General features: G+C 34.7%; 1 protein-coding gene across 6 annotated transcripts in view; it reads right to left on the minus strand.

The window, feature by feature from the left end:
• The window catches only part of LOC105475972 (PKHD1 like 1), a 166,509-nt gene that overhangs the window by 73,690 nt on the left and 70,036 nt on the right, over positions 1-22,783 (minus strand). For all 6 annotated transcript variants that reach the window (XM_011731513.2, XM_071067900.1, XM_071067901.1 and 3 more), the window contains 17 exons: positions 21,810-21,931; positions 20,011-20,143; positions 19,293-19,488; positions 17,451-17,593; positions 16,924-17,028; positions 16,113-16,301; positions 15,192-15,362; positions 14,407-14,633; positions 12,661-13,645; positions 9,948-10,196; positions 8,825-8,974; positions 7,158-7,332; positions 6,007-6,163; positions 5,407-5,563; positions 4,050-4,129; positions 3,450-3,579; positions 1,953-2,082 (listed from right to left, as the gene is read on the minus strand). In XM_011731513.2, the coding sequence (XP_011729815.2) occupies positions 1,953-2,082; positions 3,450-3,579; positions 4,050-4,129; positions 5,407-5,563; positions 6,007-6,163; positions 7,158-7,332; positions 8,825-8,974; positions 9,948-10,196; positions 12,661-13,645; positions 14,407-14,633; positions 15,192-15,362; positions 16,113-16,301; positions 16,924-17,028; positions 17,451-17,593; positions 19,293-19,488; positions 20,011-20,143; positions 21,810-21,931 (3,499 nt within the window). The remainder of the gene's footprint in view (positions 1-1,952; positions 2,083-3,449; positions 3,580-4,049; positions 4,130-5,406; positions 5,564-6,006; positions 6,164-7,157; positions 7,333-8,824; positions 8,975-9,947; positions 10,197-12,660; positions 13,646-14,406; positions 14,634-15,191; positions 15,363-16,112; positions 16,302-16,923; positions 17,029-17,450; positions 17,594-19,292; positions 19,489-20,010; positions 20,144-21,809; positions 21,932-22,783) is intronic.

Below are 22,783 nucleotides of genomic sequence, written 5' to 3' on the forward strand. Positions count from 1 at the left end.
AATCAAACTGAGAGCAGAGAAAGCTGATGAGGGACATGCCAAGGGCAGACCAAAAGAACTTGGTGATGCAAAGGAAATAATGAATGATGATAATTACAAGGTCACTGAAAAAGATTTGTGAAGAAGAAAACTAGAATGCAGGGGTTTAAAGAAAGAAAACAAAGGATAGTAAGGATAAAATAGAAGAAATGAGCATATAATATATAAGCAGCTTACAACTCTAAAATAAAGGATTTTAAAAAAGAAAGATGCTACAGGAGACAGGAGAACAAAGCTGTTTATCAAGATAATGGGTGGATGGGGACAAGAATCATTGCAAAAGATGCAGGGAAGGAATTGTAGGGGAGGGGCAGGGAGAGGTGGAGATTAAGGATGCTTAGAGATAAGGGTGAACCAGTGGTACAAGATCTCACAGGTGGTATGCAAAAAGGCTTTAGATTAGCCTCTCTTGAATTTTCCTGAATTCGGATGATACAATGATTTCTTTAGAAAAGAAGTTCTGAAAAGCATTTTCATATATTGTATGTACCTAAACACATCTTTCCTTCCTTTGTTGTAATATAACAACACTAAGTGTAACAAGCACTTAGTTTGAGCCAAGTTCTGCTTTTACTGCTTTACACTTATTAACTAATGTAATCCTTACTAATAACATTCCAATTTTACTGAAGCACAGAAAGGTAAAATAATATAACTACAGAACTAGTAAGTGGTATTGCTGGGAGCTAGACACAGACAAACTGACTTTTGAAGGCATTTTCTTAACCACTGACTTTTGAGGGCATTTTCTCAACCACTGTCTTTGCAAACTATCAAATAGGATTTATCAAGGACACAGTGAACAATTAGATTTGGTGGGAAACTCCTTAATTCTTGTTTCTGAAAATTAAATAGCCCCATTCTAAACCCTAAAGCTACCCTTTCATTTCATACAAAAAACCATAAATGAAGATTTTCTATTCTGTTAGTAAACCCTGTCATTTTCCTGCTTTTTTATTTTGCCTTTATATAATTAAAATTTCTTCCAAGGGCAGAACAAAATGAGCACTAAAGCTAAGTATATATTTAACTCTTCCTAATAACTGCAAGTCTATTTTTAATATGGAATACGGCAAACTCAAAATGCCATTTTGAATTTTAAATTTAAGCTGAATCATGGCCTTAATAAAATTTAGCTGTTTCTTATCATAAATCACTGTTTGTTTCCTAATAATCACAACCATATTCAATTTTACTATTATCTATAATTTGAACAATAAAGCAAAAATAATGCTTCTCTTGCCCCTACCCCCATGATACTTGGTGGTATTATGTTAATTTCTTTCTTTTATGTCTTATTTGCTAAAATATGTAATTAAACAGAAATTAAGGGTCATAGTTTCAGTTTTAAAATAACAGGCACCTAAAAGGTTATGTGAATCATCACTTTTCATATAATGATTTCTTCTCTTTTATTTAGTCATTACTGACAATTTTGCTCCATGGGAGCCACTGCTAAGGCTGTAAGATAAGAGAGTTCACTGGCTGCTTTCAAACGTGTTCTTTAGTGACTCACACTAAGAAGCTCATTTACATTTTTGCATTCATTAAGGTATGTATTTAAAACTCTAAGATATTTCCCAATGACTTTTAGTAGTCAAACGCTTCTTTTTTCCAAACAGATTCTTACATGGGAGCCAAACCATGTAAAACATACATTTTACTAGGACATAGTTATTTCATAAATTCAAATTTATATTTTTTCTTATTGTAAATCTATCAATTATACTGCAATACAAATGGGATCAACCTAATGTTAACACTTGGCAAATCTGTATTTGGCTGTTCGTGTTTCTTTATTAGAGTTTTCAAGTTTAAACCAAATAGTCATGCACCATCTGAATTGTCCCTCTTTATACAGTGTAGAAATTTCTTTTCTAAATACATATCATTAAGCCCAGAAGACATCATACCTGTGTCCTGTGCTTGCAATTACAATGTTATCTCCTGGCTTCCATGTTACTGCTTCTTGTAAAATTAAAATTCTTTCCCCTGCCTTTGCAGTATGAGCCAAGCGAGTCCAGATCACAGGAACAGGCACACCTAGAACCAACGTACACACTGAGTATTTCTTTACATGTGTTTGATTGGTTATTGAGAACTTTATGCATTTTAATCTTTTCCTAAATTGAATCAATGTTGGAAAGGTTCATTTTGCCTTAGCATTTCATACATTTCTCCAAGAAGAAATATGTAGAATGCTTGCTTTATAAAAGTAACAATTGTGTTTGTAATAACATGCATATTACTATAAAACTTTTCAAAAATATTCTTCTGCAATGATATACCCTATTTATAACCATCTTTTTTTTTTTTACAGGGACACAATGTAAATGGGTGTGATAATATTGACAAAAAGCAGAAGTCTATTGTCTTTGTCATTATTGATAGGAATTTGTTAAACTAATAATCTAGAGTCAAATGTAGACTTTTCTAAGAAATTACATAGTATACATAGTGAGCCCCATGTAGGACTTTTATGATAATAAGGTATCATGTTTATGGTATTCTAAATTCATAAAAGGGATAGATTATTGCAATGTAGAAGACTTCAATATAAAAAAGATTCACACCATGCTTTCTTTAAATAGTATGTTGCCCTGGTACCTCAAACATGATCAAAATCATTTTTGGTTGCTGACAGTGTTCTAGGATATAGTTATAGGAATCTACAACTATAAATTTCTTGTTATATTTCAGAGAGACCCCATTTTCAGATACAAATATAAGAAATTACATTCTTCTGCTTCTAGACTTAGTCTTTTTATATAGATAAATAAATAAAGTAAACAGGCAATCACAGACAGGTACTACAGTTACTGTAAAATGAAATGAGAAGAGCCTGGAGGCCTATAGAAAGGGGGAAGAGGAGGAATGTAGAAAAGGCCCAGAAAGACTTTCCCAAGTGTGACCTTGGTTGAGACAGAGACAGAGTCTCACTCTGTCACCCAGCCTGGAGTGCAGTGGTGCGATCTTGTCTCACTGCAGCCACCGCCTCCTGGGTTCAAGTGATTCTCCTGCTTCAGCCTCCTAAGTAGCTGGACTTACAGGTATGCACCACCATGCCTGGTTAAATTTTGTATTTTTAGTAGAGACAGGGTTTTGCCATGTTGGCCAGGCTGGTATGGAACTCCTGGCCTTAGGTGATCCACCTGCTTTGGCCTCCCCAAGTGCTGGGATTACAGTTATGAGCCACCACGCTTGGCCTGGTTCTGAGTCTTGATGTCTGGGCCAGCCTTGCTTGGATGTGGGAAAGAAGGAAGGGGTAAAGAGGGGATATCTAAAGACACGAGAAGCCTAACACACTTTTACTTTACCACAGGATAAATTATAATTATCACAGGATAATTATCCCTGGTGTCCTGGTGAGTCTTTCTCTACCAACTCCCTTAGCCACTTGGCCACTGTACCATGCAGATCCAGGATTCCCTCCCGCACAGCCAGTGTTTTGGCACCATAGACAGGAAGCTCAGGAGATCGCAGGTGCCCATGCAAGGTAATGACAGCCTTGTGTTGGAATGGGGATGTCTCTGTCCCAATCTGCAAAAGATGTCACAAATGCTATTCAGAAAATTAAAACCCCAAATCCACAATTCTAATTACACAAAAGTAGTTCTTTTCTATCTTCTCTTCTCTTTTGAGAATTAATTGCTCAGTTGTTCATATCTTTCTTTGGAAAGATAAAACTTTAATTTTCTAGTGAGCCAAATACACTATGCCAGACCTTTGAAAGGTATACTGATTGACTTTAGCCACATCTAAGAGTTAATTCTTTCCTGTTCTATTTTAAATTCTGCTCTATGGGAATATACTACTATCTCCCCATTAAAAACACAATATTCTGGGAAACTTTTATCCCTACATGAAGGATTTTATACCAAAAACAGAGACCTAAACAAAGATAAACTTAGGAGAGGTTGGTATAATTAACTATCCATTTTACACATAGTATTTAAAAAAAGGAATGAAGAAAGGTTAAAAATGAACATGTATTATGTTCTTTTGAATACCTGAAGAATGCCTCCATCTGTAATTAGAATATTTTCTGCCTGGAGTTCAATGTCAGCTTCATCAAATATTAGAGTTCCACCTATGAATCATAGAATTTTAAAATACATCACAAGGAAAAGTCTTGTTAAAAGTTACCTATTAAATTACTCTTTACAATTTAACATAATAATTATTAAATTATACAGTAAATTAAACTTTAATTCCTCATTCAAGTTCTGCTATTGTTATGCATGTAACTTCACTTCAGTTCTTTGGCAACATAAAAGCATAAAAACTCCAGACAAGACAGTGGGAGTTTACAGAAAATCAAATTCCAGGGAAGATTACTTTCCCTCGAACATCGGGAAAGTAGCTTATTTTAGATGCTACTAAATAGCTCAGCTATGCAAATTCGTTCTACAAAGACAGCACCTCAAAATATAAATTAATAATGAAAGCATTTAAAGAAAAGCATGTTTATAAAAACGGTTATAATGTCAACATTAGCTCTGAACTTTTACCCATTAATTTGCACTGTCAACAGCTATAGCCTGATTAGCATTATTAAAGATCGTACCAAGATACATTTTTATGAGACTAGTGTAAATTTGTAAGTAGTAAAATTTTATTTGTCCAAAGGTCCAATATTTAATAACTTCAAAAACCTGAAACTTTTCTATTTTCCCAGAAGTTAAAAATAGTACAATAACAATGCAGGAGTCTTCCGGTGGCTCAGCTGTTATGGCAAAGTTTGTACACTAAATCCTCAAGCAGTCTACTCTTACCAATTAATGATTCTTTTACATGCAATTATCACAGTCATGGTTATTTAGTTTTCTACAGTAAAAAACAAAATACAGCAGCAGAGACAACCCCAGGCAACAACAGAAACAGGTTCATAGGCAAAGGTGAAAATCACAACCTATCTTCCAAAGGGAGTCAAGGGGATCATTTAGGACAAATCTCTGTGACTTTTTAACTCTTGGGACCCACTACATCAGTGTTTTTCAAAGTGGAAAATGCCTTTTTTATTGTGATCTAGTGAAAGTGGGCGGGCATGCTCACACCTCCCCACTTTGTTATTGAACCAAAAGTTTCATAAAACAACATTTACTGTTAAAAGGTACTTACTCATATGCATGCAATCCATTCTGATGCTTTCTATCCTATTTAATTTTTAAAATGCTGGCTGCAACACATTAAATAATATCATAACCACAAATGGATTGCAATACTCAATTTAGAAAGCCCAGGACTACACTGTGTACTAAAAATATGATGCAACTATGGATGTTCTTAATTGTGGACTTTGATTAAATCAGTTTCACAGAAATATTTCTCAGGCAGAGTCTAATGAACAGATATTCAGAAATTTACCCTGAATAAGCAACATTTTCAAAATAGGCGTGCTTTGATCCAGCAGAACGGTCTGTCCTTTTGTAATAACAACAAGAGACCCTTCTTCTGGGGGAGATTGTCCCCCCCATGAGAAATTGGAGGACCAAGCATCAATATAAAGAAAGTCAGCATTATCCTGTAATAGAACATAGGAGACCTTAAAATTTAGGGATTTTACCAGAGTTTTTCATTCGATTTTTCAAAAAGCTTTTTATTACAATATAAATATATTTATATTGCATAGTAAATATATATAATATATACAAACAATAAGCATTTTATTAATAAAATCTAACCTACTTAAAATGTGTTATAATTGCCTCTTGGTTTATTTCACAATAATGATAAAATTTAAAAAATCTATTACCAATTACCCCACAACTCAGAAAAATAAAAAATCCAAAATAATAAAAATTTTAGGAAAACCAACAAAAAACATAAGCTACTTTAAATTTATTATAGTCACAGCTCAGTTATTTTTTTGGAGATATTAAAGTAAAACAACCATTACCAATTAGCCCACCTCCCATAATGCTAGTTTTCTGTTGCTGTGATTACTATACCCAACAGCACTATTACCAGTTTGGCCATGCCGACACCTCTGATGTGGACACGAACTGGAGCCCACCCTGAGGGAGTATGGGCATCTGTCACGCAGATGATGTGTGTCTTGTTGGAATACTCAACATCACATTTGGCCTCAGCTATACTGATATGAACATCCTCTACATTTTCACTGTAAAAAAGAGGGAACACATAACATGTATGTTTTTCTCAAACTTTTAGATCACGCTGTCAAACCCTTTTATTCCTACGTATTATTGCAAAATAATAATAATAATAAAGAAACCTGATTCTATCAGCCACCAAAGTGTAGAATGATGCTTTTTTTCAATACTAAGATTTCAAAATATTTATTGAAAAAAAAAAGTAAACAAAGAGGTTAAGAGTCCAGAAAATAGGACTGTAAATAGCCGGTGTTCCAGTGTTAGGGAAAAAAAAGCAGTGATTTTTGTTGTTGTTCAGTGGTTCTATGTTGATCTCCCAACAGGTACTTTTAAAAGAGATTTTTAAGGATCACTTTTCCATGTGACATTTTTATCATGTTTGTGGACTTTAGAACTTAACCTCCAGGTAAAAATGCAAGTCAAAGGTAATCACAACTGCTTGAGGAGTTACAATGAGCTTCTGTGGTGTATGTGATCTGGTGTTTTGACTTCAGCCTTCCCCATCTGAATAATGATGGCAACGCAGTGCACAAACTTGAGCCAAATAATTAGTATGTTTAAGAATAAGAAACTTGACCAATTACAGTGGAATAGACTTGCTGTATGGAAAGGTGTTTCTTTGACCCAGTGAAGCAGATCATGGCTGGAGATAAGATGGTGGGGAAAGCATAACAAGAAGGGGATTTATATTTGTGATGTTACATACTAGGATTGGGGGCAAGTTGTCTAACCTGTTTAATCTGTCTTCTAACCATAAAATGAGGTAAAAAACATCTCAGGAAGTAAGGCAGGATGTCTCTGTGGGTAGGCAAGTGGTTGCCACAAAATAAATACTCAGTAAATGTTAGCAATTAGTACTATTTTTGCCTTAAGCATAAGTTACGAGCATATAGGTACACATTACATGACTGTATTTCCGCACTGTCCAGGCATAGGAGAAAGCAGGTGTAATGGCTCGAGTCTGGAAATGCACAACGATGCATGTGTGTGTGGAGACAGTACCTGAATCCTGATCCCATGACTGTCAGTCTGGTGCCGCCTGCTGTACTGCCTCTCCTGGGAGACACTGCAGTGATGAGTGGAGTCAGTGACACTGCGTATGTAAACGGAGTCATTGACTGTGACAAATCTTTCCCATTAACCACACTCACTTCACAGGCTTGCTCAGCTCCCGTGCCTATGAGAGGAGGATCAGAGTGAATGCAGTTCTGCCATCAGACCCTGATTCATTTCCAAAACCTCCAAACATTTTCAATAACATCTTCCTTTTCACACAATCATCTTCCTTTTCCAATATACATGGGCTGCATATGAATAATAGTGGCCTCTAGCAATAGCCAAAAACATTACAAAGTTCATGCTCACTATCAACAGAAGAAAAAGCCCTTGGATCCTCCCAGGGAGACTCTTGCGTAGAACATTCTACAAACCTGCCTGCTTAGTTTTCCAATTCTAGAGAATCTAACTTTGTAAATTAGAACAGGAAGGAGGGAAGAACTGCTTAAAGAGACACACACTGATAACAGCAAGCAGTGACAGCTGAAGGCAAGGTCAGAAACAAGGACTACAGAAACCTGATGCAAAAACATAACGAGAAGATGCAGAGCCAGTGTTAAGACAAACAACCTAAAACCTTGACAAGTCTCGAAGCATTGCTACGTATATATATATTTTTAATCAGGATTCAAACTCTGGTGTCAAAATGATAAATAAGCTCAGTCATAAAAATATTGCATTTTTCAATATTCTTTGTTAAGGAAGTCAGAGAAAGAAGCAATAATATTTAGAAAAGCTTCAAAAATTTTGTTAATGTTTTAAAAAATGTGTTCACATAAAATATATCCTTTATTCTTTCTTCTAGAATATTCACATTGTTTAAATATCTTCTTAAATTTTGTGAAGTAATAACTAAGATTTGTTGTCTAAACTACCAAATATTTAATCTTCACAACAATCCATTGAATTAGAGTTAATAATATCTCCATTTCATACGTGGAGAAACAGAAGCAGAGAGAAGTTAAGTTACTTAGTTAGGGTTACACAGTAAGTAACAAAACTGAGATACAGGGACTCCTCAGAGACCAGGCTCTTAACCATTAACTAAAAATGAATAAGTAAGCATGAGAATAATAGCGAATTACATATGGTTCTAGACATCATTCCATCCACTTTATGTACATTAACTTATTAAACCTGACAAAAATCCAGTAGACTACTGTGATTCATCTCACTTTATAGTTGGAAAAACTGAAGCATAGAGAGGTTAAATAACTTATTCAATGACACAGGTAGGGTTTGAGTTTAGCAATGCACCACCGGCATTGACACTCATAGCCATTAATGGAACTCCTATCTTTAATGGAAGCCTAATATTCTAATGGGAACTAAAAATGTGTTCTCCATTTGGTATGCTCAATAGACTAAGAACCATCAGTTTACACCATAAACTGGAAAACTGCAATTTATTATAAACAATTCCATCTGCAATTTATGAATCTCAAAAGACATGTGAATCTAGAAAATGTCCTGGAGAAATTGCTTAGAATCAGGGCAGTAATAAAGTGATTTAATTACTCCAAGGCAGCCAGTAACTTGAAAAAAGAAATTAACTGATCTTTATAAAATTAACTAGTTCTCAAAGACTTCCATTATTTTTTCTGACAACTTACCATTATTAGATGGAATTTCACATAATAATGTTGTGTAATCAGATCTAAGCCTGTCAATTGCACATTCTGAGCCACAAACTAATATAATTGAATTTTGTGGATTAAATCCGGTGCCTGTCACAGTCATGGTTTGACCCCCACCAAAACTCCCTAGTGAAGACAAATAAAAAGGAAAAACAAAGCTAATTAAAATAAAACCTCTTCTGTGTACATATTTTTTACCTTTATTTTAAATGTTCAAAGTAAGTTACATTAAATGAAGATTTTCTTAGAACTGAAATTATAGTGCATTATTCTATGAATGCAACTGAATCTCTTTTGATTGTAGTGTTTTAAAATCCTCACTGAGTAAATGTCATATCTGGTAATTTATTTGAACTATTTCTAGGAACTAAAATTTTACTTAAAAGAGATGTCACAAAGGATTTCAGAGTAGGCAAAACATAGACTATGCAATTACAATTTTAATTATAAGTAGATTGGTTTATTTATACTTTCTTAAGGTTTTTAACCAAAAAAATTTTAAAATAAAAGATACTAATTTATGTAGAAATAATTACATACCAGTGATGTCTAAACATGATTTAAGAAACATTTTCACATATAACTGTCATTTTAAGTAGGATTAAGTTTTAAATAAATTAATCATACATCACTAAGAAATATAAGGTATTATATTTTAAAGTTTAGTATTTTGAAATAAATATACACTTAACATGCTTATTTATTTACAACATAAAGAAAAATATTTGTATTGTGCTATAAGAACTAGAAATTTTCATGGTGAAACCCCGTCTCTACTAAAAATACAAAAAAAAAAAAAAAAAAAAATTAGCCGGGCGTGGTGGTGTTTCGCCTGCAGTCCCAGCTACTCAGGAGACTGAGGGAGGAGAATGGCATGAATCCGGGAGGCCGAACTTGCAGTGAGCCAAGATCGCACCACTGCACTCCAACCTGAGAGACTGAGTGAGACTCCATCTCAAAAAAAAAAAAAAAAAAAAAAAAGAACACACAAAACTAGAAATTTTATGTGTTTGAAGAACATATTATTTTCTAAATAAGATTTCTAAATAAGTATTTTCTGAAACAAAATATTTGCAGTTTCCTGCATACTTATGACTACCTTGGCTTGGATTAATATTTTGAATATTAAGCGGGTACTCAAATACAACTGTGGACACGGCTGAGCCTTTTGTCTTATGATGCATCATAACAGGAAATGTGCCCCCAGCATGATCTCCCACGATGCACTGCAACACACTATCATTGGCCATGGTTACATTACATTGAATGTTATTTATCATCACCGAGATTTCCAAGATCTCAGTGCCAAGGTTGGATCCGGTGATCTCAATTTCAGTTCCTGGTGGACCTAAAAAAAAAAAAAGGCACAAAATATAAATATATCTAACTATTAATACACACTCATTTAAAGATATACTTCTTTACTTTTATAAATAAAAGAATACCCAGTGTTTTAAAACTAATATAAATATTAACAATACATGCTGTGTCATACAATACATTTTGACTACAATATACCCTACATTCTACTGTATATTAATTATAAGTGATTTATCTCAATGTTTATTATTTTTCCAGCCTTTCTGTCCATTCTATTGAGTTGTAAGTTACTAATTCACGCTAATAGAAAAGAGAGGAGGAGAGAAGAGCAGGTCTAGAGTTAGGAAGTATTAATGTCTGAGCAGCGTGGGTTAGAGCATATTTTAAGGATGAGGCTTACTATCTTTATTTTTGGTACCTTCCTTCCTGACATTAGCAACTCTTTTGAGGAGAGACTACATTTTTCTTAATTCAAACGTTTTTGATAGGTATGACTTGGTAAACAAATTACGATATGTAAATGGGTGTAAGATAGTAAATACAGAAAAAAGGAATTAATTTAAAGATTTGTAGGTGAATGTTGATGTTAATGCCTTGAATGAGTGCACATAGAACAAATAATTAGATCCTGGCTGTTCTCTTGCTTCCCTCTTTTGACAAATGTACATCAAGGGCATTAAACATATGGAATTTTTCATAGGCTGTTCAAATGAATATCCGCATACCTAAATTTTAAATGAAAATTAGTCAACATAACTTTTTACAAACGCAGTGCCCTCAAGTAGTAGTTTGATTTTAATTCAAGTGACAATAGTAAAGAATTACCATATAATTGACCATAGTGAGGATTGCTTAAATATAAGTAATTATTTTATTTTAAACATGACAGATAGTAAAGAGATATTTCATGTTAGGAATAATTTTGTTTGTTTGTTTCTTTGTTTGTTTTGGAGATGGAATCTCGCTCTGTCGCCCAGGCTAGAGCGCAGTGGTGCAATCTCAGCTCATTGCAACTTCTGCCTCCCGGATTCAAGCGATTCTCCTGCCTCAGCCTCTAGAGTAGCTGGGACTCCAGGCACATGCCGCCATGCGCGGCTAATTTTTTGTATTTTAGTAGAGACGAGGTTTCACCATGTTGCCCAGGCTGATCTCGAACTCCTGAGCTCAGGCAATGCGCCCACCTCGGCCTCCCAAAGTGCTTACAGGCATGAGCCACCGTGCCTGGCTGAAATAGTTTTAAGATACAATCTAAAGAAAGTTGTATGGGTCTTAACATTTAATTTTGCTTGACATTTTGCCTTTCAAGTGCAACAGTGTTGTTCTCAGTGTCGCCTGTCTCTTCAGCAAATAAAAACAGTTCAGTTTTCACACGTCTTCAAGTCTCCTATACCTTTGAATGCATTGTTTTGAAAAAAAAAATTATTCAAAGACAGAGATAAGAAGAGACACAGTCCATGGAAATAAGAAACATATGCCATTATTTGCAATGATTACAACCACATGGCAAAGAAATATGCCATTGCTATTGTTCACGTCTTTCAAAATGAGCAAATTTGACATATTAAAGAAGATTTCGACAGCAAACTCTTTGAAGGCAGAAAATACTACTTACACAAACCTGATACATTTCTCTTGTGATGTAACCTAAGACTTTTCTAAAAGGCTAACATTTAATGAGTTCTTCATTAAATGTACTATTCTAAGTTACATTGTATGAATAAACTTCTTTAACTTTATAATGTATGTACCTGCATAAATAAAGAAATTGATGTTTAAAAAAACTTGTCCAAAATTTCATCGCTGGAAACTAAAGGAACCAAAATTTGAGCCATTTGAGAGCCAAGCTCTCAACTATTACACTACAGCTTCCTCTCCAGAATTCAGTGCATATATAACAAGCATTCTAATAGCTCAAAGATGATCAGAAACAGCATAGCATAATGACAAAGGACCAAGATGATATATCAACCTATTGTTAAATTAGAAAAATGAGTCATGCTAAGTAATTAAGAAAATCTTATTTTATAACATTTTCTCCACTGAATGTGCCAATTATCTCCTTAAAAAGAATTCTGGTGTGCTAATAAGTTAATACTCATTTGTAGTTTCATGGAAATAAGGTACTCTGAAACACTCTCAATGTAAGTAAGATTGCAACTTTTGAATTTTAACTGGAGTTTCTAGTTCAAATCAACATCAATAACATAAATGAATTAGCAGTTTTAGTCTATCTTCACTTATTTTTAGGTCAAGTTAACGGGAATTTTGTTCCTCAATAGAAGTTGAAATTTGTCTAAAATTGTTATCCCATAAATGTGTGAAAAATAATCATACAATACAGACTACACAGAACTTGAATCCCATGTATTAGGTGTAAGTGGGATCATTTATAAACACACCTTAATAGTTATTTACAAATATCATTCCAATTCTATACTAATAAATATTATCGATACAATAATATCAAGATAATAAGGCAGATATTGGAGTACCTCTGCTTGGGATAATTCCTCTGAGAAATGGAGTATCCTCCAGGGCATATGTAAAAAGCAAAGGTGGATAAGCAATTGTATTAACAAAGATTTTAACACCGACCATTCCAGTGGTCCCAGCGGGAGTGCGGCAGTTGACTTCATTGGGGTTGATGGAAATAATTTGACAAGGGTCATCCCCAATAGTGACTGTAGTGTTGCCTGGATAGAAGCCATTTCCTGTGATCACCAATGTAGTTCCACCACCAATGCTTCCAGAAGTTGGTGATAGAGATGCTACTGGGGGGCTGCTGACAGTCAGGTTTCCCAGAGCCAAGCCTTTACTTCCCACCACAACACTAAGAGAATGATGTCCAACTGGGAGAGGAGTCACAAGAGCAGTGATGTTGTTTTCATTAACCTCTATTGCTCTGAACTGTTGATTTCCAATGAAAACAGCAATGTCCTCCAAAACAGTCCCCAAACCTTCTCCTTCAATAAGAACTTTTACAGACCCTATGACAGAGTTTGGGAAGACTCCTGTTATATAAGGAGTGATGCTTTCTAAATATGAAAAGGTGCAGTTTCCCTGGCACTGGGCAGGCACTCCATGTATTAGAAGATCTACATCCACAAGCTGTTGGGCAGCAGGGGATGTTTCACATTCAATGGATGTATAATCCACTGATAGAACTTTACATGGGAAATGACCCATAAGGACTTTTACACCTGCAGAAGAAACTGCAAATCCAGAGCCTTTTATGGTCACTCTTGTCATTCCTGTAGTTGATCCTGCATTTGGCAACACCAGGTCAATGTTTGGCAAAAGCACAAATCGCCTATCAAATTCATTGGACAACGTATTGATAGCAGTGCCCAAGTTGTAGACAGTCAAAGTGACAATTTCCCTGATACCAACATCCATTGAGTTTTGAGGGTCAATATGACATGTAATTGAATCCTCACTACTTTCTTCTACGACACAGGGGTAGCTACCAATTGTAACCTGTAAGTGAAATGAATGCAAAATAAAACAAGTCAACACATATCTCCAGTATAAACAAATGTTGTATTAGCAACAACTATAAATTTAAAAAGCTAATCATGTGCAAATAAATATCTTTTATTCATAAATTTAATTGGGGAGGGGCTGATTAAGGCATCTCTTGGATTAAATTGTGATTTGTACATAAATGTGCATTGCTACATTATTCATAATAATCAAAAGGTGAAAACAACCCAAATGCCCATCAACTGATGAATGGATAAATAAAAGGTTGTTTAACATACAATAGAATATTACTAGGTCAAAAAAAGAATGAAGTACTGATACATGGTACAACTTTGGTGAATCTTGAAAACATTATGCTGAGTGAAAAATAAATAAGCTTGGTCACAATGAACCACATATTGTATAATTCTATTTACAAGAAATGCCCAGAACAGCCAAATCTATAAAGACAGAAAGTAGATTAGAGATTGCCTTGGGCTGGGATTGATGGAGGGGTTATGTGTGATATCTAAGGGATTTAGGGTTTGTTTGTTTGTTTGTTTTGGTAATGAAAATGTTCTAAAATTGATTGTGTGACGAATGTCAACTCTGTGCTTATGCTAAAAGTTTATGAATTATACACTTTAAATGGGTGAATTGTATGGTGTGTGATAAATCTCAATAAAGCTCGTAAAAATTAAATAACAAGGTTATCGTCAAAATACTTTCATTGGGAACATGTAATAGAAGTACAAAGGAGGTATTTATATTCTTACCTTATTAGCACATGTGAGATTACTAAAGCCATGTCCAATAATTGTTATTAGTTCATTTACTGTTCCAGTGGATGGTGTAATGTTGCTTATAGATGGTGAAAAACAACTTGAAACCTCAAATAGCAATCTTTTTGAATTTTTAACCCTGGTATTGTCCAGGCCGCACAGGGGTTCTGTTGCTAAGCAGCCTGCCACAGAGCTTCCCAAGTGCCAGTTCTCAGGTCCTCCTTTAGACAAAAGAACTGCCTGTAAGTCATGAATAACATTCTAGAACGATAACTGTTTTTGAACTGTGTTACTTTTTATTTTGATGATGATGGTTTAAATTCTGGTAAATCTTTTTTGAAAAACAAAATGACAAATGGGTCTTAGGCAGTACAAAAGTATTAAAGACCTTATCAAAGATGTCACAGTAAAGAGAGAAAACTGAATATAAAATTGATTTATTTTTCAGTTTGTCCAAGGCCAGACCCCATGGGGAAAATAATAACATCATCTTACATTTTAATATATGTCCAGGCACATACATAGTGTCAGAACATTTTTACATTACATCTCACTTGAGGCACACAACGATTCTGAGGGAGAGACTGGTGGGAAGACATTAACATAATCCTTATTTCAGAGGATAAATTCCAGCCTCAGAGAAGCCCAAACCCATTCAAGGTCACGTGGCTAGTAAGAGAGAAGCACAGTGAGATCCAGTCATCTGCTACCTGCTCCGGAAATTTCACACACACCCTGGGTCACCTGTGTAACAGAGTTTCCATCTTTAACCATCTTACCATGAGCATATGTGGCTTCAGAGCTACCCACAAACAGGTGCAGGGGAATGTGCCTGGTTTCAGCTGGTAAAACATTAATGACTCCTTGGAGAAAAATGGAGTGAGCCTCATCAACGTACCCGCTGCTATAATAATGGATTCCAGGTGAAGTAAATTGGTAAGAAAATGAACCTGCCATAAAATGAGATTGTACATAATAAATATAAGCAATTAATGCATCTTTGAAAAGAGACTGAGAACGACTTGAAATGATCATTTAAATGCACATGCAGATGACAGTTTCTTATTTTTCAAGTGTATGAAATGTCAACAGAATGTAGTAAGAAAACTCGCTGACTATTAAAAGCTATCTTGTGTAATGAAATTACATTCCAAACAAGATCCAGCATTGATTTTCTAGAAAACCATGGCAAGTCGAGCATAACATACCAAAATTTAAAGAAAAATTCAACATGAAATGAAAGAATTTTTTTTCATGAGTTAAAAGTTCAAAATCTTACATGTACAAAACAAAACAGGCAATCTAAAAGGCACATTTTACTCTGAGCTGTCCTATAAGAAACACTGATTTTCAATTGATTTCAGTCAGTCAAAGTTCATCACTTGCTACCAGATTGGTTTGATTTAAACATATATTCCTATTTTATTGCATTTTGCTTTCACAATATGTTTTTCAATTGATTGATTATCACAGAATATAAAATATTTCTAATATCAGAACTCACTTGAGTATGTATAAAATAACTTGCTTACACTTATTGCTAACATTTTTACTACAGCAATAAAATGCCAACTAATTTACCTTATGCATTTGTGTATATTACTTATGTAAAAATACTGTATTAAATCTACCAAAAAATGTCATTTTATTAGATCTAGGAAAAAGTGGCATGATGTGAAACCCAATAAGCAGAAACATACCTGATGTAGATTTTTGTCTTCCATTTGTGAATCCTTTGCCATCATAAATTACACTTCCAGGACTGGAGACAGAAAAAACCCTATATCCTATCCCTCTAAGAAATGGATGTGTTTGCCAATGCCATGCCACTGTGTCCCCTACAGACACATTTAGGACTGATGGTGACCAGGCATAACCTAATCCATGTACTGGGAACAAGAATTGAGTCATATTTTAAAAGAAAAAGAGAATTTCTTAATAATTATCTTTGACAACATTGCAATTTATGTACAGTCAGTAGTAAAAACATTTTAATCAACACTAAAACTTAATTACTTACATAATTTAAGCACTAAACAAAAACAAATAGAAATACTGGAAAGCAAGGTAAAAAGAAGATAAGGAAAAATTAAGTCACAAAACTCCAAAAGTGATGATCAAGACAATTGGAAAAAAAAAATTAGAAGTCAATAAATAATTTGCTTAGAAAGCTTACAGAGAATATTTTTAAAGCTATGATCAGTTTTATTTGGAATGTTCATTTGGAAATCCATGACGGATAATAAACTACAATTTGGGAGTTTCTGTACTGCAGCAAAACCAAATGGCAATTCCTGAAGTTGGAAACTGTAAAGTACGGCCTTCTAGACTCAATCTACCGTTAATTCACTCTATATATGACCCTCTATGTCAAGCAGTTACTGCTGACAAATTATAAAAGAAATAAGAGTACTCAGTCTCTCAATAATTTGAAATACAAAATAAATAAAAATCAAATTAATTTCAGGTTTAAGTGCTTCCATTTTTTCATAGTATATAAATGGCTGATACCTGAATCTTTCCCATTGTTAGTAATCCTGAATATATTCCCAGTTGAATGAAGAATACATTTTATGACATTTTCTGATGATGATGTAACATTGCAAGGGATGGACCCTAGAAAGAATAAACACTGGATATTTTTAAAAAGCAAACATTTTGTCAAATTTTTTTGTGAATTACAGAGATGAAGTATAATTCATCGACAGCCAAGACCCTAAAAAAAACTCTGCCTTATATAGTAGGATCTTCGGTACTTCTTTTCTCATAGTAATCATGTATGAGTACTCATTATCTGCAGAACAACTCCTCCACTCTATATGTTGCATACACATTAAATACACAGTAATTATTTATTGAAATCAAAAGTAGTTATTCAGTTTCTCTCTATCACTTTAACCAAATACACTTAACCTTTTTTTATACTACTAGAAAAATAAAACTGTGATTTAGAATATTCATATAATAACTCAGCACCTATAGTATATCCTTTAAGCTGAGAAAAATGATAATCACCTTCCTATGAAAGAAGCTCTTACCTAACAGCACGGTATTGTCAGCTGGTATTGTGCTGAATCCAAAACCCCTTATGGTGATTTCAGTTCCACCAAACAAGGAGCCTCTTTGTGGAAACATGCTGGTCACTTCCAAAACATACTGTATTGAAGAATTTAATTTGTCTCTGAGAAAAAAAAAAAAAGGATACATTTTTCTTTTTTTTTTTTTTTCTTTGAGACGGAGTCTCGCTCTGTCACCCAGGCTGGAGTGCAGTGGCCGGATCTCAGCTCACTGCAAGCTCCGCCTCCCGGGTTCACGCCATTCTTCTGCCTCAGCCTCCCGAGTAGCTGGGACTACAGGCGCCCGCCGCCTCGCCCGGCTGGTTTTTGTATTTTTAGTAGAGACGGGGTTTCACTGTGTTACCCAGGATGGTCTCGATCTCCTGACCTCGTGATCCGCCCGTCTCGGCCTCCCAAAGTGCTGGGATTACAGGCTTGAGCCACCGCACCCGGCCAAGATCCTACAATATTATGGAAAAATATGCTTATGAGAACTGAGGTCACAAGAAATACATTAGATTTTTAAAAATATTTTATATTTTCATTAGAGTAAAACAAAAAGGTAGCTCTGCTTTAAAAATAGTAATTAAATCTCACACATTTGAGTAATCAAAGTTTTGTAAAATTAATTTGAAGTTATTCCATGTTTGTTGAAAACTTGTCAGGGTCTCCCTTCCACTACTTCAGGGAGAGAGTTTTTAATTTATTTTGCTTGGTTACAGACAATGCGTCTGCTAGGAGGCCTTCAAAATGTAAATGCTTTTCTGATATGACATATTTGACTTCCACATTCAAACTTCCCTCGTAACTTAAGAGAGGCAGAAAAATTCACGTGAGTCACTGTGTCAACTTTTAACTTCCATAGCATAACCGTGGTATTTCTTGAATCTGAATACACAATTTTGTGTGGTGTCAATTTCACCCATTATATCGTCAAGCTAAAGCACAAGCCAATACAGAACCCATGTAAGCTCTGCCCTGTGAAACCAAGAGGAGATGGATGTAGTGCTGAGGTTTATGTTTAATGTTGCTCATTTTCATTTACTTCTTGCAAGATTTTGCTGCAGTCATCTCCTTCTACTCTGACATTAGCTTTATTGGCCTTTTTGTATCCATAAAATTTCAGTATCTTCCTTTTCTAAGTATTCTAAACCAATAACTTCCTCACACTAGAACTAAAATTTTATCAGTTAACAAATAGTCTCAGGGAAAAAGAAATACTAAGTCCTTACAGAAAATTGAGTTGGAGAAAGACTCTCTGCATCCTCTCCTTCAAATGGCCACCACCTACCCATTTCTTGGTTTAATTGTCACCTTTTCAGAGAACCTTTCCCTGATGCTCAGGATAAGTCAGCTCTCTCTATTATAGACTCTTACTGCACCTAGTACCTCTAACGCATAGTATTTTTCACATTTACAATTAAACTCTTGGTGTAATCCTCTGTTTGAAATCTCTCTCTCCAAGAAAATTGTGAGCACCATTAATGCAGGGGAGATGCCCCTCTAATCCAGTGTAAATCCAGCCAGCAGCACTGAGCCCCTAGAAGCTACTTGATACGCATTTCCTGAATGAATCAAAGTCATGTGACATATACATAAGGCTAGTTGTACAGAGAATTTTACAACCTGATCTGAATGGTATTGGTCTCAAAACTAGGTGTCATATTACAGTTCTATGAGATATTCTCAGCATATTTTGCAAAAGAAGATGTAGAAAGGTAAAGAGAGCAACCCCTAAAGGTTAACGCCTACTTCTTTTCCTATCCCAGTTCCACTAGCCCCATGTGTTCCACAACTCCATCAAGTTTGTGTTCATTATCATACCTTATTGATGCAAAACCCCAGTTTCTGACTTCTACGTGGATATCTTGTTTTCCAGGAGACAACTTGGGCAAAAGGCATCTAATATCTGTGAAGTTCCAGTGAAGAATCTGGCAGGTTTTTCCTCCAACATACACCGCCATGTTTTGTGTGAGTTCATTTCCAAAATTATAGCCCTTAATTGTTAAATTAACTTCTCCTAGTATTTTAAAATTTTAAAAATAATGCAAAAAGTTCAACTTGCTATCCAGTGTGAAATTTGCATATTAAATAAATCAATTCATCTCTCATCTTTCATTGGATTTAGGAAATCCTAGCACTTAGAGAGGCAAAAGGAAAAACAACGAAAGAGTTGGTAGCAGCCACAAAGGGATGAAATGTACATTCAATTGCTCAAAAGGAAAAAAGATGACAAAGTCCTTTTTTAACAAATATTACCATTTTTCTCCTTATTGCATATGTTCAATATAAAATAATAAATAGATTAATCTATGGTAAAACATACACACACATAAAACTATAACTGGTTTCAATTTAAGAAGCAAAACTGCAGAAGAAACTATGCTTCAAAAGCCTTTCTAGAAATGTTTTTTATACATATGACAATACGTATACATACATACATGCATATATATGACAATACGTATACATACATATGTGCACACACATTTTTATACATATGACAATAAGATATGACTGATCTTATTGAAGAATTTCTTACCTAGTATTGTTCGTACTTTTGGACTAAAATCAGTTATAATTGGCGTCTGTAAACAATTGTAACTAAAAGCATCCCCTGCTGTGACTTGAAATCCATTGGTAGTAACTGAAATATCAACTATACCCTCAGTTTTCTAAAATAAGAGGAAAAAAAATAGAAAATATTAATCGTTGAGATACAGAAATACACGGGCTGAAAAGAAATAGATTATTGAAAATAAACTTCTGAAGATGTTTTATTTCAAAGCCTTCATATATTTTCATATCTTTAGAAAGTTGTGGTGTCAAATATAGGTTACATGCTTGAGTTCTCAAAATAAAGTTATATGACATAGTAGTTTCATGGGTTTTATGATCCATTCAAATGCATCTATATTATTGGATTTCTGATGGCTCCACAATATTGTTGAGATGTTATGGAGAACTGATTGTCTGATAAAGCATTAAATACTAAAGTTTGTGCTTTTAAAATAGACAGGTATAGTTCTTATTTCTCTTCTCTGACAAATCACATCATTATATCTTTTGAAGACCTTGTTCCAGAGTTCAAGACTAAGCACTTGGACCCCCTAAGAAAACTATGTGATGCTTTTGCAGATATAGCATCTATGCAATTCCCAATAAGGAAAAACATTTTTTCACATCTAGTATTTATTTAATCCACACTCAGTGTTTAACTGACTGACATATTGTAAACAAAGTAAGTTTTAGTTTATCATATCCCCTCAATTCTCATCTCCATCATTTAGTCCAAAAAACAAATTTATTTTTCCCGCAGATTGCAAATACAAAATACCCCCATTTGTTCTGCTACATTTTTTTAAAAAGTCAGTGACAGTATTCATTACGTTTTGATATGTAATAAGGAAACCAGAGTCTTAGTTTAAATTTAAAAACTATGCTTTAAAAATAAAGAACAATGATTGATTCTAGGATACAATATTCCAAAGAGAACTTCAATTTTTTTATGAAACTGAAAATTTAATACATTTAAACTAAAACTTTAACACATTTAAAAATGTATTCCTGGCTGGGAGCAGTGGCTCACACCTGTAATCCCAGCACTTTGAGAGGCTGAGGAGGGGGTGGAACACGAAGTCAAGAGATCAAGACCATCCTGGCCAATATGGTGAAACCCCATCTCTACTAAAAATACAAAAATTAGCTGGGCGTGGTGGTGCGTGCCTGTAGTCCCAGATACTGGGGAGGCTGAGGCAGGAGAATCGCTCTAACCCAGCAGGCGGAGGTTGCAGTGAGCCGAGATCCTGCCATTGCACTACAGCCTGGTGACAGAGCGAGACTCTGTCTCAAAAAAAAAAAAAAAAAAAGAAAGAAAGAATTATTTTTTGAAAACTATTAATTTCTAGATTTACTTTCCTGAAATCTTTAGACTACTAATTTTTTTCATCCTTAAATTTATGTGGTAAACTCTCATTCATCCTCAAATTCTGATGAGACATCAACTTTCCTGTGAAACTGTTTCTGACATCCTCTCTCCACTGTGTTTTATGTTTACTTTGTTACTACTTCTATTAATTCAAATGAAATATATTGTTTAATATTAGCTTATGTGTCTCTTTTCTTCATGATTTTAAGTACGTTGAATGTGGAGATAATATTTTGTCTTTTAATCTTAGTGGAAAGATGTGGAAGAAAGAAGTTTTAAGGAGCATAATAGAAACCCTGCAGTTTCTATGTAAATACACCACTGGTTTCACCACTCCACTCCCCAAACTGAGATGTCTCCTCATTTATAATATTTCAGACTTAGGAAAAAATGACTGAAACCAGAGGTCTTACTTTTGGTGTCCTGCAGGTTATCCTATTCAAATCCCCTTCAATCACATTGCAGGTTTCATTTCCAACTAATACCTTTGAATTTTCATTAAAGCCAAATCCAGATAAAGTCAGTAGTGTACCACCTTCATAAGAAAAGCAAACAAAAACAACAACAAAACCAGTTCAACTATAACAAAAAGAAATGTTAATAAGAGCTAACTCATTAGAGAATTGTCTAATTATCCAAGAGATGGACTGGCCAATAGATCAAGGACCAGACTTGAGATGAGCACAATCACCACCACACACTTGAGCCTGGGTGCTGATGCTCGGAACCATAAAGGAGCTGGGCTAAGTGATTTAATGAAATAACATAGATTTGCAACACACATTTGCTTTGGGGCATTGGCAGCAGCATCTGCTATTTTTCACAGTGCCTTCATCCTACAAAAATTTATGCTGCTTCTATTCACTCAACCATTCTGTGGGTGGAAGAGGAGAGTGAATTAAGATTCTCGCCAAATCTCAAATTTTAATATTTCTAAGTAAAAGGAAAACTAAACTTTAAAAATAAGCGATGAAATAATGTAAAATAAAAGCATACCAAAAGGATCAAAACCAAAGCACAAAACCGTAAACTATGCCTGGTAAAAAAACAAACGTACAAAGGAAATGAAGCAGGACAGGAAAAATGTGTTATGTTCTTTCCATCCTCTGTGTTAGCCCTCCTTTCCCCAGTTTGTTCCCAGAACTTTTTCTGGGTCAAGGAGCTCCACTGAGACTGTGGTTACAAATGAAGCAGCTGGTAAGCAGAATAATAACTAATAAATCTTATCTTGACATAATTGATGTGCTTGTTATAGAAACATGTAATAATTGATGATATTAATTCAATAACCTAAGATGTAAGTATAAGCAGCACCCCGACTTGTGCTTTGTAAGAAACAAAAGACTTAGTCGGCCATTTAATCACTGGGCCTTCTCAAAGGAGACTC

Source organism: Macaca nemestrina, chromosome 8 (assembly GCF_043159975.1).
Source record: "Macaca nemestrina isolate mMacNem1 chromosome 8, mMacNem.hap1, whole genome shotgun sequence".
Lineage (NCBI taxonomy): Eukaryota > Metazoa > Chordata > Mammalia > Primates > Cercopithecidae > Macaca > Macaca nemestrina.